The sequence below is a fragment of the Phaethon aethereus genome, assembly GCF_964289735.1.
Source record: "Phaethon aethereus genome assembly, chromosome: 7".
Classification (NCBI taxonomy): domain Eukaryota; kingdom Metazoa; phylum Chordata; class Aves; order Phaethontiformes; family Phaethontidae; genus Phaethon; species Phaethon aethereus.
In genome coordinates, this window is record NC_138583.1 from 30761563 (window position 1) to 30777388 (window position 15826).

The 15826-nt window shown below is 36.6% G+C and overlaps 1 protein-coding gene across 1 annotated transcript in view; it reads right to left on the reverse strand.

Annotated features, from left to right (window-relative positions):
• Positions 1-3743: 3743 nt before the first annotated feature.
• The window catches only part of GPAM (glycerol-3-phosphate acyltransferase, mitochondrial), a 28770-nt gene continuing 16687 nt past the window's right edge, over positions 3744-15826 (reverse strand). The window contains exons 11-20 of the mRNA XM_082002474.1: positions 14983-15068; positions 13878-13993; positions 13113-13183; positions 11676-11940; positions 11013-11155; positions 9315-9392; positions 6213-6353; positions 5264-5453; positions 5097-5155; positions 3744-3912 (exon numbers count right to left, since the gene is read on the reverse strand). Coding sequence (XP_081858600.1) covers positions 3796-3912; positions 5097-5155; positions 5264-5453; positions 6213-6353; positions 9315-9392; positions 11013-11155; positions 11676-11940; positions 13113-13183; positions 13878-13993; positions 14983-15068 — 1266 coding nt within the window. The 3' untranslated portion in view covers positions 3744-3795. The remainder of the gene's footprint in view (positions 3913-5096; positions 5156-5263; positions 5454-6212; positions 6354-9314; positions 9393-11012; positions 11156-11675; positions 11941-13112; positions 13184-13877; positions 13994-14982; positions 15069-15826) is intronic.

Consider the following 15826-nt stretch of genomic DNA (forward strand, 5'->3'; position numbering starts at 1 on the left):
TTTTTTCTGAAGGGTGAAACAGCATCCCTCCTTCTCAATTTAAGTAATGATCATCTATGCAGGTTTTATTATATTAAAGCCCCACTCCAATTGATTCACATTTGCCAGATGCTGTCAGAATTGCTGACAGGTGCTTATTGCACTCCAGGTCACCTTGAAATTGCAACGAGAAGGGACAGTCTGCAGCGTCAGAGAGCAGTCCCAGAGTCCTGAATGACCCACCCCTCCCTCTAAGGCAAGAGGAACTTTCAGCGCCTTTAAAAGAAGCAGCTACGTACAAGAACCTTGCAGGGATGGGGAAATAGAGAAGTAAAATGGCACCTCTGCTTTGCAACAAAACAGACGGTGTCTCAGGAGTCAGGCTGTCACCTTGATTTGCTTTTTAAATGGTTTTGCTCCAGTATATACACTGGGAGAGATACATCTACAATGAAAGCTTTTCATGGTTTAATTTCAGAAACAACCTGGAATGGGACAAAGTTACTGAATAAATTATCTTAGCAGGTTATTTAAAAAAAACAAACAAAAAAACACTAGAAGAGGTTGTTAAATGTCATATTAGCAAACAGTTTAATTTATTAAAATGACTCCAGTACACCTCTGTGCTTCTACAACAGACACGGCATTACAGGCAACGGGTAAAACATGGTAACATTCTCAAGGAAGCAGTATCAGCCCCATTAGCACAGAAACACAAGAGCCACAGTATCTTACATCACCTCCCAGCTCAACCTTCTTCTACATGGTGATCCTGATACTTCTCTGTGAAGCGGGCAGTCAGTTGAACGCAGGTGTGCATATATGCTTCCTAATTAAAGATAGGTGAAAAAAGCCCTATACTGTCAAAGAGAAGGCAGGTATGCCTCTGATGTCAGTGTGAGTAGAAAATAAATGTATTAACAAGTTTATGATCCCTGGGGGCCTGGGTAGCTGTGGCAGCAAGGGAAGTAAAACTCTACATTTCCATCACTCTAAAAATGTAACACCTATAGGATGCATATAGAAAGATTAAGTTTCTCATATCATGAAAGACCCTGGCCCAAAAAGACTTGCACACCTGAGTAATATGCTCTTAAGAATGACGAGACTCATGTAAGTCTTTATAAGAGGAGGAGTCTTAAAAATACATTTGTGGTAATTCAGGGACAGTCCTTCCTTCTTTACTGGTTAACTTTATAAAAATTAACTCAACCTGGCATTCTGTCAACACAGGAAACATGGGAGGTTAATAAAATTAGAAGACACTGAAGGTGTAAATACAGTGCAAAAGTATTGGTTTTAGTTTTTGAATGTTACAGCCTGATAATTTTATATTCTGTGCTTTATTTTCAGGGAAAAGCATAGTTGTCGTGTGTCATAATATACACGCTCACATACATATGTATACATACACACTTGCTGCAGAATGCAAAGGCTTCCAGTGGCATATGATTTGTAGTACTGACTTCTCACATGCAGGTTTTTTTCTTACAAAAACAAACCATTTTAGAGGTGCCCCCTCCCTCTGCATATTAAATGTAGTAATTAATGGGTATTCACATGCATTATTATCCTACCCACTCACTGATTTCTATTAACCAGATTTTTAAAAAAAAATTATTTTTTTTTTAAATGTAAGCCATAAGTTATTTTAGTTGCAACACCTAGCCAGAATACTCCAGTGACCACAGTACTGGGTTGTATGGTAAGCAATACATCAGTTGGCAGAACCTTCTTAATAAAATGACTCTAGTTTTGTTTGCTTCATATTGCTTCATTTTTTAAGATCTTTTTTTTTTTTAATGTAGAGTCTTCACTGTTAGTACACTTCAGATTTACTGAAATGCAATAAACTGAGAGCTCGTTATTCAGAAGCACCTAGTCTTTTTTTGACATTAAATGGAAGCCATCAGCAACAACCGTTATATGGAGCATTGATCGGGTTAATGACCAGTGCACATTAGCTAGTAGGAGATGAAAATGTTTTCTAAATAGCTAGTAGACTTCACAAAACAACTTATGTGCGATGTAGTCACTATCCTGCTGAGACAGCAGCAGAACATGTAAGAACAAAAGCAACTCTAGGGTCAGTTTCTATCTATTAATGTAGCTTTGGTTCAGACATTCTTTGAGTGTTGTAGAGCACCTGGTTTAGTGACAGAACACATGCGTCTCACAGTGCTAACAGTATAATGCTAATAAACTATAAACCGCAGGTTTCAAATATTAATAGCATTTAATAAAAAAATTTACAGAAATATTCTTGTTGACAAATGTGCAGTACAAATGCAAGCTCCTTGGCCACAAAATCAAATTGTGTGCATCAGTTTTGTGCTGGCGTAACAGTGCAAATGCTGGGATTCAAGTATGTTTGTCTCTATGTTAAGCAACTGAGACTACATGATGAAGTTTGGGGGATTTTCTGCTCATGAGGGCAGGACACGAGAATTAGGCAAAACATTGCAGTAACTGAAATGCTTCATTTCCCTCATATAGAAGGCAATCTAAATGAGGAAATAAAAACATTTCACAAGAAACCAGCTTCACACACCACCAAGTTATTGCTTCAGCTAGAACAGGTGTACCAAAATACAGGACTATAGGTCACAATCTAATCTCCACTCACATGAAGAGAAGATGAAATCTATAGTGCAAGTCCTCCATGCAAAAGGATCAAATCGCAAGACCAGAGTCCTGTTTCACAGGACAGAATTTATTCATCATTCAGTTTTGTCTGTGACTTTTTTTTTTTGTCAGTCAGATCAGAGTTAAAAGTACACTGTTTATGATATTTGCTTCTAGAGGTTACTACTTCATGCCAATTTAGACCTGCTCAGCAACAGAATACAATATGAACACTCATTTCCAAAGAATTGCAAAAGTTATTGCTGAAATTTTTATGGCCAGAATTAAAAATTATTTCACCAAATCAAGTGTTTACTCCACTTTAAAAAAAAAATCTGACATTCTATTAATTAAAAAAAACCCCAACAACTTAATAGCTTTTTTCAATTAAATAATAATCTAAGATTTTACAAGATATTCACATTAAGGCAACTGTCTCCTGACTTTCATCTGGCTGAATGACAGATGCCGTAACAAAAATAAGAATGCTACTCTCACATTCTTCATGACAGCAGTGATTAGTGCAATTTACCACGGCACTACACAGCTCTAATAGTGCAAGGTGTGCCTGCTAACAGTGTTTCTCACAATCATTTGCTACATGATCATTATTCTCAGATGTCTGTAACTTATTCTCATTAGAATTTTGGCATTTATGTTAACATTTATGAAAAACTATGGCTTTATCCATGAAATATATATCGTGCCTAAGCAAAATTTTTAAACCATTTATTTAAAACAATAAAACGGAATTGGAATTAGAGTTACTTGTTTATGCCATAAGCTGTGTTGCCACTAACCTCAAGATCTCAGGGTTAGCTACAGAACACAAATATGTGTATTTGTGCACCTGTTACAGTCTTTAAAATTATATTTAAAACATAACACTGATAAAACTTCACTCTTCATTTTAAATCTAATTCTAAGAATTTATGTTATTTTTTGCAACGTGTTTAATCACTTCTATCTAAAGTGTCATCTGAGTATCGCTGTATTACAACAGTATTGGGACTGTAAGAAACCCATAAATGCATACACAAGAAGGCACTTGTCTTCCAGTAGTTCAAGTCAGAGAAGGCCTTACCCAGACAGTGGCACCTTACACTTTGAAGGATTAGCAAATGTCCCCAGGCTTTGACACAGTCTCAAAACCTGTCTTCATGTCCCTGGACAAAGGTGCAATTACGTGGTCTATAATACCATGAAGCTCATGATGAATTCCAGTAGTTTTTGCCTGTTGCGCTGAGGTAGGAACGTAGTGCTTAGCTCCAAAATGGTGTCTCTTTCTTGTTTCGTCTGATTGAAAACCTAAAGCACAGCATGAATATAAGTAAGTATCACCATGTTCAAGGAATCTCCTTTCTTTTGTGATTAAAAGTTTACGGTCTATAGTAATTTGCCCTCATTTACAAGACTTTTTTTTTTTTTCCCCTCCTTTCTTGAGGGCTTAGATGGCAATGTCTTTAGATATTAGAATTCACTCAATGTTGAAGCTCTTCAAGCGGTGTGGAAGAAGAGAAACTGAGAAATAAGCACAGAGTGTGATAGACAGAGAGCTCCTAACATCAAGGGGTAAAGCACACCCTCAAAAGGCACCTGAACTGAAAGTGTTAGCACTTTGAAAACAAGAATTCAGATGTCATGCTCTGAATAGATGCTCAGCAGATGCTATCCAGTTCCACTTTTCCAACTGTAGAATAAGCTAGAATTAAAATGATGGATTTTATATGTTCTTTCTTCACAGTGCTCACAGTCCACAGGGAGATATCTTTACTATAGGCTAACTATTGTTAGATTATTTAATACAGCAGAATTCAAGGACAAAGACTTCAAAACCCTTAACTAGCCTAATGTTGATGCTTTCAAAATTATAATACTAAATCCCACCTGGCATTCAGAAAGCCAGGTCACTCTGATGAAAGAAACTCCTCATTTGCAAAATCTAGATAGGCAATTTAAAATTCAAAATGACAGTGGTAAAATGCAAAACTGATCCGTTATTTTAAACATCTGTGTCCTTACAGTGGACACGAGAGGTCTGTTAGGATGGGTCTACTGGAGCATCAATCACTGCTAAGCCAAAATTCAGTAACTAATACTTTTTGAAGATTTACGTAGTCCTTCAAAATAAGATTTAGCTGTCACTAAGCACAGAGCATGCTCTCAGCCTTCCAACATTGCCACTGATGTCCAATAAGGACATAGAATGGAGCAGAGAAATTTCACTTGCTGTGAATAAAAATGTTTAGTCACCTAGCCCTCATCTAGACAGGTTTTCTCAGGGGCAAGAAGTGCCCTGTTCTGCAACGTGCGCTCTTCTCCTACAGCCCTAAGCTTTAAGGAACTCAAAATGCTCAAAACCCACAATACATCTGCAGAGATACATTCACATATTTTAAACTGACACTGAACAGGTTCCATGAATTATCTAAATTGTGCTCATTATTAAAGTGAAACTTAACAGTCTCCAAATTCAATCACTGAACACTTACCCCAATTTCCTTGAAGACTTTCACTGCATTTTTCACATGACTGTAGGTAGCACTTTCAGCTGCAAGACAGAAAACCCAGAGATAAACAAACTGCAATTGAATTTGGGCTACTTTGTGCTAGGAGTATAGAATGAATCAAATCCAGTTCCAAAACCAGTTTAACATACCATATGCAGCAACATTCTTCTCCGTCCTGCTTATTAAGTGCCTGTGTAACTTTTGAAGGTATTCAGACTCTGAAACAGGACCACTAAAATTGTGCACAAAGATAACAGCAGAGCTATATGCCTCCAGTAAAGGTCCCAACAACCTCTGCAGGAAAGTGATGTACTGCTGGTGCTCTTGAGACTGGCTCACCTAAGAAAGGGCAACAAGACCTTAAGTGACAGAGACCAGCAGAAACAAGAAATGACCTGCAACACAGTACACAGCAAAATGGCAGCCCAAATAATTCTTAGTACAAAAAGGAGTATGGGGGCACACCACAGTACGTTATGAGAGCGTAACAAAAAAGCTGTTTACCACCAGTGATGAAATAGGCACTGCACATCACAGATCAATGCTACTTTTTTTCTCATCCAGGATATCAGTAACTATTTTCCTAAGATAAAATTGAAGACATCATACTGTTCTGCAGCCAACAGAAGGGTTGTCATACAGTCACAGAGATGGACATAAGTTTCTAAGTTTTAACAAGATATCCTAAAGAGTGTTTGTGTCAGCTCTGCGAGAAAACTGATACTATGTCTAAAATCAACATGATCAATCTATGAAGTGAAATTTAGGCTGAAAATAAATACTAGCACAATATGCCACTTTTCGAGTGCATGCTGTCAGTAAAGAATAAAACATTTAGACACTAAGACACTCGAGCCCTCAGTTTTCATTACACTAACCATTGTGTTAACTCTTGCACCTCCCTATAAGATTATTTTATTTTTCTTCAGCTGTTTTCCCCATGGGAAGGAGAGAAAGATGTTTTACTGACTGTAGCAAAATACAACCGACTAATACTGTGAACCAGAAAAAAAAATATCATTACTCCTCCTGAACTAGTGAAGTAGTTTGTATGTCTTTCAACAGGCTCCAATGTTATTAGCCTTAGGATAATATTACCTTCAGATAGCAATCTCTCTGCTCTTCTCCAAAATCACTATCTTCATCTTCCTCGTCGCTTCTCCAAGATAACGGCTCAGGGAGTTTTTTATCCCACTGCTGCTCTGTAGGACTGGGGCTAACATCCTCCTGATCATCCTGCTTAAATTTGAAAGACAAGGTGGTAAATAGATAAAAAACCCAAACTGAGACAAAACAATAGGTTTATTTTATAATCTCATCTGACTTAATCAGTCATACTAACCAATGTTTAATAAAAGCTGGTGAAACCCAATTACAGACAGGGTTGAGATTAAGCAGACAGAAGAGACATTTGGTGAAAAAGACCATTTTTCTATAGTTTATCTGGATCTTCCTACCCGAGGCCATGAAGTAGCAGTTGCCAAGAAAGTGTTTTCAGTTGTGTTATGATAAAAAGTTGAGATGCTATCTGGATATGGATGTTGCTAACCTCCGTACTACTGCTGCCTTAAAGACAGAGTAGTAAACTCCGTGTTACTATATTAGAACAGCTAAAATATCAATTAATGCAGAATGCCACAAGTTGCTGTTTGGAAGTGATAACTTACTACCTCTAACGATGCTGTTCTTGTATTTGTCCCCATGTGAGATATTGCTTTTAATCACAGTTTTAATCACAAAGGCCCCAAACTGTTTAAATCTCAACTACGTTGAGACATTAAGGCCCCTTCACCTGTTGCATCACAGCAATTGCCTTCTGCTAATCACCCTGACAAGCAGCATCCAAGATTAGCCTACAAATGCCCCACAGTAATCCACCCTTGGAGCAAGACATGGATTTACACTTCTACTTATTAGCAGGCAGGTGTCTTAGGTAAGTATACATTTCTTCAGGCTTTTGAGATGAGTGCGTGGCAGCAAGAATACGATTGGTGGAATTTATTAACTTGAATATTGTGAGGGGAAAAAAAGTAGTGTTTGTTGTTTGCTTTTCATCTATTTAGTAAAACCATCTATTTTAGTAAAACCATTAATTAGTAAAGCACTTTGTAAAGTTGTAAAGTATTATAAACTTCCCTTGCAAGAGCATAGTGAGGTAATCTGCCAGAAACGATATGCACAAATGACAAATACATACATACTAGATGTACTTGAATAGTGATTTCGTTCTGTTGTGCAATAATGCAGGTCTATCAGAAGTTCGGGTGTACAGTAACTGAGGCGCAACAGAAATATTCCACCTGACTGATCAACGTCTGATGCAACGTTCTATTTCAACAATGCATCTTCAGAAATGAGTTTTAGAGATAGTAAATACACACTCGAAAGAATAAGGGAAGCCTTAGTGTTAATCATTTGCCATTATTTGTTTTGCTCAAAGCAGTAGAATAGAAAGATTTTTTCAAAGGTCACCAGTGTTAATTCCATTTAGAAATGAGAAACAGGCAGCATTAAAACCAAATTGATAACAGACACTTTGTAGATGTGATTACTGTTGTAAAATTCACGACAAAGAAAAAGGCATCTGCAGCAAGTGAAGAATGATGTCCTCCCAATCTTACACCCTGATCAAATGTTTTATTTTGAATGAAACGACGGCCACAACATAAATTCAAAAAAATACCAAAAAATACCAAAAAGATCATTATGTGTTAGGAATATTTCTTAGATTTTGAAGTAGACACTAGAATCACAGGAAAAGAATTTTTGAAGAAAATAAGCATGGATCAGTCAAGCTCAATTTAATGGGAAATTTATCAATGTGTGAATGCCAGCAGTAAACTGAAATAATTAGAAGGGGCAGAAGCTAGCTACCTTTCTTAGAGAAGAGGTTGTAAAAACCCCACAAACATTTCCAATCTCTCCGAAGTCATGGAACAACTGTTTGCACTGATTATGCAAACTCTTAGTAATTTAAAAGAAGTAAGCAAGTACAGAAGTTTTCTAAGTTTAAAGAAATTTATTGATGGAATATATCTCCTTTTTAAGCACTCAAAATGTTGCTCTAGTGGTGTATATCAGACAGCACAGATAAATATTTATATACTGCCTAATACCTATCTATATCCCAGCTATACACAGCAAAGTACCAGACTCAGCAACTGAAACTTACAGAAGAACCCTGAAGACAAGTTTTACGCTTGAGTAGACAGAGGTGCATATCTACCGCTGTCCACATCTATTTTCCTCATCTGTCCCTAGGCATGGAACATACAGTTTTCTTCCTAATTCTCTGATAAGCATTCATTTTTGGATTTACCTAATAATGATTACAATCTAATGCATGACAACATGTCAGTACTTCAGATAAAAAGTAAGCAGTAGTAACTCCAAAGGAAGAGAATGTTTAATACCCAGGTATGTCAAGTATATAGTACCTGTGGTTACATATTTTAAAAATGGAAGCGTGTATCAAAAGATAAGCAGTAAGATTAGAGTGAAGCAGTGGCCATTAACAAATAAAGCAGCTTTAGCCTCCTTTGAAACTGGAAATGTGCAAGATGAAAGCAGCCAAATATGTAACTCTGTTCCATGATGTCTTTAAATTTTGTTGCTTCCTCCTGGGCAAGCTGTGCACAAAAAGAGTCTGGCAAGCAAAGGTACACTGAGTCAGCTGCCCTGTGGTCCCCAGGTTTTCTTTACACCATACAACTCTGGTGGATTGCACCACAAAGCGACTCCAGTACACCCCTGAAACTGCAAACCGTGCTAGCAGAGGAGGTTTACAACAATTTTGAGATGGATGCAAAGGAATCAAAGAATGACAAAAGATCTGGACTACTGACTCCTGTGGAGTAGAAAGTAAACATCCATGTAGCTATGCTACACTTTGAAAGGGCTCCAATACTAAAATAAATCCCCATTTTACAAGACAGTATAAAATATATGTCTTCCTTTCTAGGTTTAATGGTACAACAAAATTACAGAGTCACTCATACCATCACAGGATGACTATACACAAATGTCTGATGCTTATAAATATAAGAATGAAGTAGCATCAGTCCTGGACTTGTTAAGGTGTTACAAGCTTTCAGTAACACCATATATTTAGAACAAGACTCACAACCAAGAAGCATAAACTACCTATGGCTCAAATCAAGGACAAGAAACAAAACTCATTTAGTATCAACATCACCTTACCTCGGCCACCAGAAGAATACCATACTGTATCAGCCTTTCCACAGATTCATGGCAAACTTGATATATCATCTGGCAAGGCTGCACAAGAAGAGAAATGTACTGAAAAAATCACATCAATTTTACCCATTATAGCAACACCAATTCCCTGTTCAGTATGACCGTTTTAGATACAGCAGTATTATTTCTTTTAAGCAAGTTGTTAAACTTTTAGCAGCTTAATCCCAATGCAACACTCTTACGTTTATCCTGGCAGATAGGCAGTTGTTAAAAAAATTACAATGAAATAGGATATTTAAAATTTGTCCAAGTTTTTTTTTTTTTTTAAGAAATGCATCACTACACTGGTAGACAACCACATTAAATATTCTCCCCTTTTAATCGTCTCAAACCAAATTTTAGTTTGTTTGCAATTCTGGAATAAAATCATCATAAAACTAAAATAATTGAGACTCATACCAGTGATTTATTTGGAATTTAAAGGAAAGAACACTTTTTAGAAATGCCCTTATGTGTTTTGAAACTGAGTAAAAAACCAACCTCTTTTACATTGTTCATAATCATGTGGGAAATATTTTCTAATTTAAAAGAAAATAAAATCAATTAACTCTGAAAGCAGAAGGATAAGATTATTAAAGAACCCCACCATCTGAGCTACATTGGTTCCTAGACAAAAATACCAAATTTGGTTTATGCTTCATTTAAAAAGGCACGAGTCAGAAATACATGTGCAAATTTAAGTACTAATTCAAGAATTCCAAGTAACTTCTAAGAAGTTCTAGAAGAATTCTTTCTAGTAAGAAAAATACATATCTAGCACCTTAAATTGCAAGTATACAGAGTGTAAGTATACCAAGTATCTGAAAACAGATAACACAAGCTCTCTTCAGTGTTTTGTAACAAAACAAAACCTGAAGTCAGACCATGTTTAAAATTGCCACTAAATACTAGGTGTGGCACACTGTGACTATTGCACTCCTATGCAAATTAAGAGTATCTTTAGAATCTGGAGCCTTAGTTCCCAGTGTAATTTCAATCATCTATGCAAACTCATATGAGTTGGGTACTCTCAAACACTTGTATTTGTTTAAGTTAAAAAAATACTTAAATAGTTTGGGCAGAATGCGATGTTGTGATGGTCTAATGACATAAGCAACACAAAATCTGTTAGAAGGCATTAAGAAGCCCAGCCTCAAATTGTGGGAAGCTGACAGAGATAAAGTGAGCAGCTTTTCTTTCTCAGGAAAGGCTTAAAGCCAGCAGAGCAGAAACGCTGCAGGCTCACACCAGCATCACCTACTTAGCACTTGCCCAGAGCAGCAGGCGGGCACACAGTACGTATCCCCTAAAACGGACTGACTGATTTTGTCACACCTTGCCAAGGAAATAAGGCAGTGAGAGGAGTGTGGCGAGATAATTCAGGTGGTGTCTTAGACCAAACATCTTTTGGATAAACTGTTCTGATGGAACTACATTCATTCAAATGTTCACTTCCTTGAGGCAAATGGGAACGCTACTATTTGCCTTTTTCAAACAACGTTCAACCTCTTGATACCCATTATTATTTGACTGTACCTACAGTGAACATATCAAAATTCTAACACTTGAAGAAAGCATTATTTCTCTTTACAGTAACAAAAGCAGTTACAGGCAGAAAAAAAAAAATTGACAGGTGGACAACTAATGCAAGTACTTACTTACCAAAGATACAGTAAATTCATTAGAAAGCAAGTAACACAAGCTAGCAGCTTTTCGGACCAGGTGTTCTTGACTAATCAAACTGGGAGAACCACCGTTGATACCATTTCTGTACCTCCTACTCTGAACTGCATGAAGACTGCAGGCTAGAGCAGAAATAAACATAAGCAAAGTTTATTTTTCCAAAGAGCTTTATAGCAAAGGATACTTAAAACTTTTGTTTTGTCTATTTCTAGGCTAAAAGCAGCCAAACATTACACATGCAACTGAAAAATAAAGACAGAAGTCACCACTATTACATTTGTGTCCAATTAATATGTTCACGAGATTTTGTTTTAATCTCATATTAGTGACTGAAGCACAAATTTTGCCATGTTGGCTCAAAACTCTGACAGTGCCTTGCCTAAGGCAGTGACCAATACAGGAATACTTCCAAGAAAAATAAAGGATGATGAGAAAAATGAGTGAAACATTCTATGAACCAAACCCAAGTTTACTTTAAAATTGCTTTTGTTAAACATGGGCTGAAGCAGGGAGGGAAGAAACATATATATATATATATATATAAGTAAATCACATGAAAAATGGGGAGTGGGGAGGTTGTGCAGATATTTTGACTTCATGGGTCACAACAAATTCCTTCCTTCGTAAAACCCCAACACATACCAATAATGGCCTCTTTAATAAATACGTGAAGTACTCCATTGCTGTAGAAGTTGAGTTCAAAGACAGCAGGTATCGTTGTGCTGGGAGTGATGAAGAACTCATTGTTTCGGCTAGTGTTTGTGATATTTACACAGTTCCCCAACAAGTGGATGGCATGCATGACAACATCATCCGAGTTCCCTGAAAATCCCAAGTCAAAGTCACGGGCTAAGACCTCCTCCTTCATGGAAAAGAAATCTTCTACCAACCTGGAAAGATCAGTTCCCTGGAAATAAAATCAGAATCACAAAGAGAAACAATTTTTTTTTTTGCACAGGAGTTTATCTGTCAACCACATAACTATGTATATAGCAAACACATAAACAAGTCATTAATTTTCAAAAATCCAGAGCACAACAGGAGTATTATAAAACCTTGTTTCCACAGATATATTGTTAAAACAGTCCACAGGTGTTGAATTACATGGAATAACATGTTAAAGCCATGCAGCTGTTTGAGAATTAAAATTTTTTGTTTGCTTCTTGGTTTATTTCACAACCTGCAGAGATCTGAGCTGTTCTTTAGGAACATGTTAGAGATATATTTCCATAAACTATGCTATAAAATGAATTATTTTATAAATGAAAATGAACTACACTATAAAATTCAATTATCTGGGAATACTGTAATTAGCAGAACTTCTCTTCAGTTGTTTGAGGACAGGGGGAAAAGCTTTTCCTCAAGCACTTCCTTTCCTTGTTTTTGTCAAGATAGCTTCAGATCACATTGTAAAATGCTTCTTGGATCTCATTATTTTAGGAAATTGGAAAGACTGGATTGACAGGAATAGTGATACTGTCCTCAACTAGGAAGACTACATATCTGAACAGTGTATTTCAATTTTTTCTTCATTTACATGTAATAAAAGTTTCAGATTAGAGGCAGAAGGAATTTCAGAAAAAAAATGCTAAACACACTTCTAAGAGAAAAACATATTCTGCTATGCTCCCTGCACAACATTTCAGTTAAACATTAGCATCATTTTGCCATCGTGGTATAATATTCTAGCACCAAGGAACAGCAAAACTCATTTGAAAAGTAACAGAAGAGTTGCTAGCATATTCGATAGCGAATGTGTTTAAGATAAAAAACAATCTTAATACAATGAACCAAAACAATGTATTCTTTTTAAAAAGTTTAACTACATTTTGAATTACAAAAATCTATTTCCACAAGAGTACTTATTATCATCCCATCAATAATTCTGTGAAACAATGGCTTATCTTCAAGTACCACTAGTAACTAAAATATTAGCACTTAAACTACCTGAAATCCACTTTAATTTAAATGCATCTTTCTTCTTTTATTAGTACCATGCAATAGTAAAATGCATACTATTTTGATAGTAATAATAGGCCAAAATAATATTTGGCTATTCAGGAACCACAGAAGCCTTACCTGCCTGTGTCTGTACAACAGCAAACAGGCAACGATGTGGGTAGACATCACAGCACAGGACTTGTTAGCAGCTAGACATAAACAAGACAAACTCGTTAAGCACCCGAGAAGTTCAGAACATCATTACAAGAGAAAGACTACCCATTATTAAAAAAAAAAAAAAAGTGATACAGGTATAGAACTGTACCTTCTGAATTAAATATAAAGTGTATTATATCTATATAGTAACAATATTAATCAAAGTCACTTGAACTAAAAAGTCTGAGTAAATATCTAGTAAGCTAAGTACCATTTTGTATGCATCTCATACCGCAAATCACAGATCTACTGACTGAAGCATACACCACATAACCTATAAAACCTGGCAACACTGGTCCATGCAGCTAGATGAGTTCACCTGACTACTATCAAATAATGCCATTAGGACACTGCAGTATCTTCTCACATTAAGTGATAAGACACCATTGTATCAATATGACAAACAAACACTTCGTAGTACAGCAAGTTCAGTATACTAGTCCAAGGAATACAAAAGTTACCAAAACAAACAGAATAAAAAGCTTGTACTTAATCAGAAAGACAGTTTATTGAACTTTGAAGAGGAGGGAGGGAGGCAAAGGATGGAGAATTGTCAAAAGAGCATCTGAAGTCATGAAACGATCACCTCAATGGAGGGAATTGGGAAGTATGACATCAAACAGCAAGTTAGTTCATGCAATCAGCAAAACAAGACAGGTAGCTGACAAGTGATATCGTAACACTTACTGAACAAAATATGCTCAGCCAAGTTGGATATCAGCTCTCTTCTGAAGGGTTCACTGGTGATATCCCTGGAGTTGGGCAGTGAGGCCTCTGTCCCTTCATCTACAGTATCATTAGGTCTGAATACAGAATAAAAATTCGCATTATGACATTTAGATTTTGAATAAAATAACCCAGACTGATTTTTTTTTTTAATACGCTAACTGAACCACAGTGCAAAAAAACACTAGGCAGTCTGATAAGGGCACAAAAATGTTATGTGTGACAATCTCCACAAGAATTTTAATATCTATCAACTTTTATAGATTATTTCTTCACACTAAACAAAAATCAAGATAAAACTACCAAAAGAAAAATTGCAATACAGAACATTTACCTTGTCCTATGGCTATTCCTGACTTTGCCTTTACAACATTTGCACCCTACAACTCTTCCCTCCAATGAATATGGAGAACAGTGGATTAAGCAAATCTGCCTAAAAGGCAGTTTCCAGCCCAGCCTCTCTACAAACTAGAAATGGTCTTTTGTACGCACCTACAATTTTCTAAAGATAAATTACAGACTTTGTCTCTACTAGGACCACACAGGTTTTTACAAGTCAAGACAAGATCCTCAACTAAAATGTGTATCTGTGTAACAAATGCAGACCTAGCCCTTGAGCACAGTTTTGCACTTCTGAGTGACAGTCACCTCCTTGAATAAGGGATACTCACTCACAAGTCCTATTCGCTTTGGAATTACACCAAAATCCACCTGAAATGTTTGTGAGGTTTAAAAACGAATCCTTCATTTTTCGTTGTGTCACTTTTTCCCTAAGTTATTCCATAAAATTTAAAATTAAATTAACAGAGGTCACTAAAATTTAAAAAAGAAAAAAGTGCCTTCTCAAGCTTATTTAAACAGAGCTCGCCAGAAAGAATGCAACTCTGAAAATAAATTGCACAGTTACAATTGTGTAAGTTCTTAGTTTTTCTATACACACCTAGATTACCCTTAGGGAGTTCAAAGTACTGCTTGGAATGTAATGCAGAACACTAAGACAACAAACAAACAAACAAACAAGCCCCAACCTGTTCTTCCTCCCCCCAACATCCAAAAAAATCTCTACCTTGACGGAAGTATAGCTGGTAACAAAGCTTGTTCCAAAGAAAGAGGAGCAGGCACAGGTTTTTGGCTTTGGCTGTTTACATATTCCTGTTGAGAGAATATTTGTTATTTTTTTGTATTTTTTCACTTTATTCTTGCATTCAACTGATAATGTTATTACATGAAAGAGGCAATTATTCAAAAATGCAACCTTGATTAAAAATAGCTCACACTAAAAGAGCAGTAATAAGGTCACAGAAATTAAAAGTTTGCAACATTTTATCCACTTTTGATTTTATTTCATAAAAAGGCAAACTTTCCAGAACAAGGAATCTGACCTTCATAAAATAACACTGCAACAAAAACAATAGATAATCCCTGTCAGCACCCTGCTGGGAACAACTCCTTTGAAACTAGCTTCTCCATGATTAAATTAATGAGAAGTGCCTTGATTAACATGAATGAGAGGAAAGTCTAATATCCTTTCAGAACCAATACGAAGACTGTAGTTACTGCTTGCTGCTGCTTTCCTCAAACACCACGATACAGAACTTCGCCGTAGTAAACACCAGTGTAGAAACTCCAGTTGCAAGGCCCCTCACAGTGCTACAAACTGAAGCACCCAGGAAGCAGGCACGTACCACATGCTTGGAATTCTTGAATCCTGAATTTCTCAAAGCCAAGTACCTCTCCTTACAGGTTAGCATTTACATTACTCTGTTTTCAGGACGCTGTGTTCTTTCAGCTTCTATAAAGACTGATGTGGGAAACTAAAGAGCCACTTAACCTGCTGGTCAGGAAAACAGTTCCCTCCCAGGAAAAGACACTCACAGCCAGCTCACACTCTTCTGCTTCTCAGCCTGCGC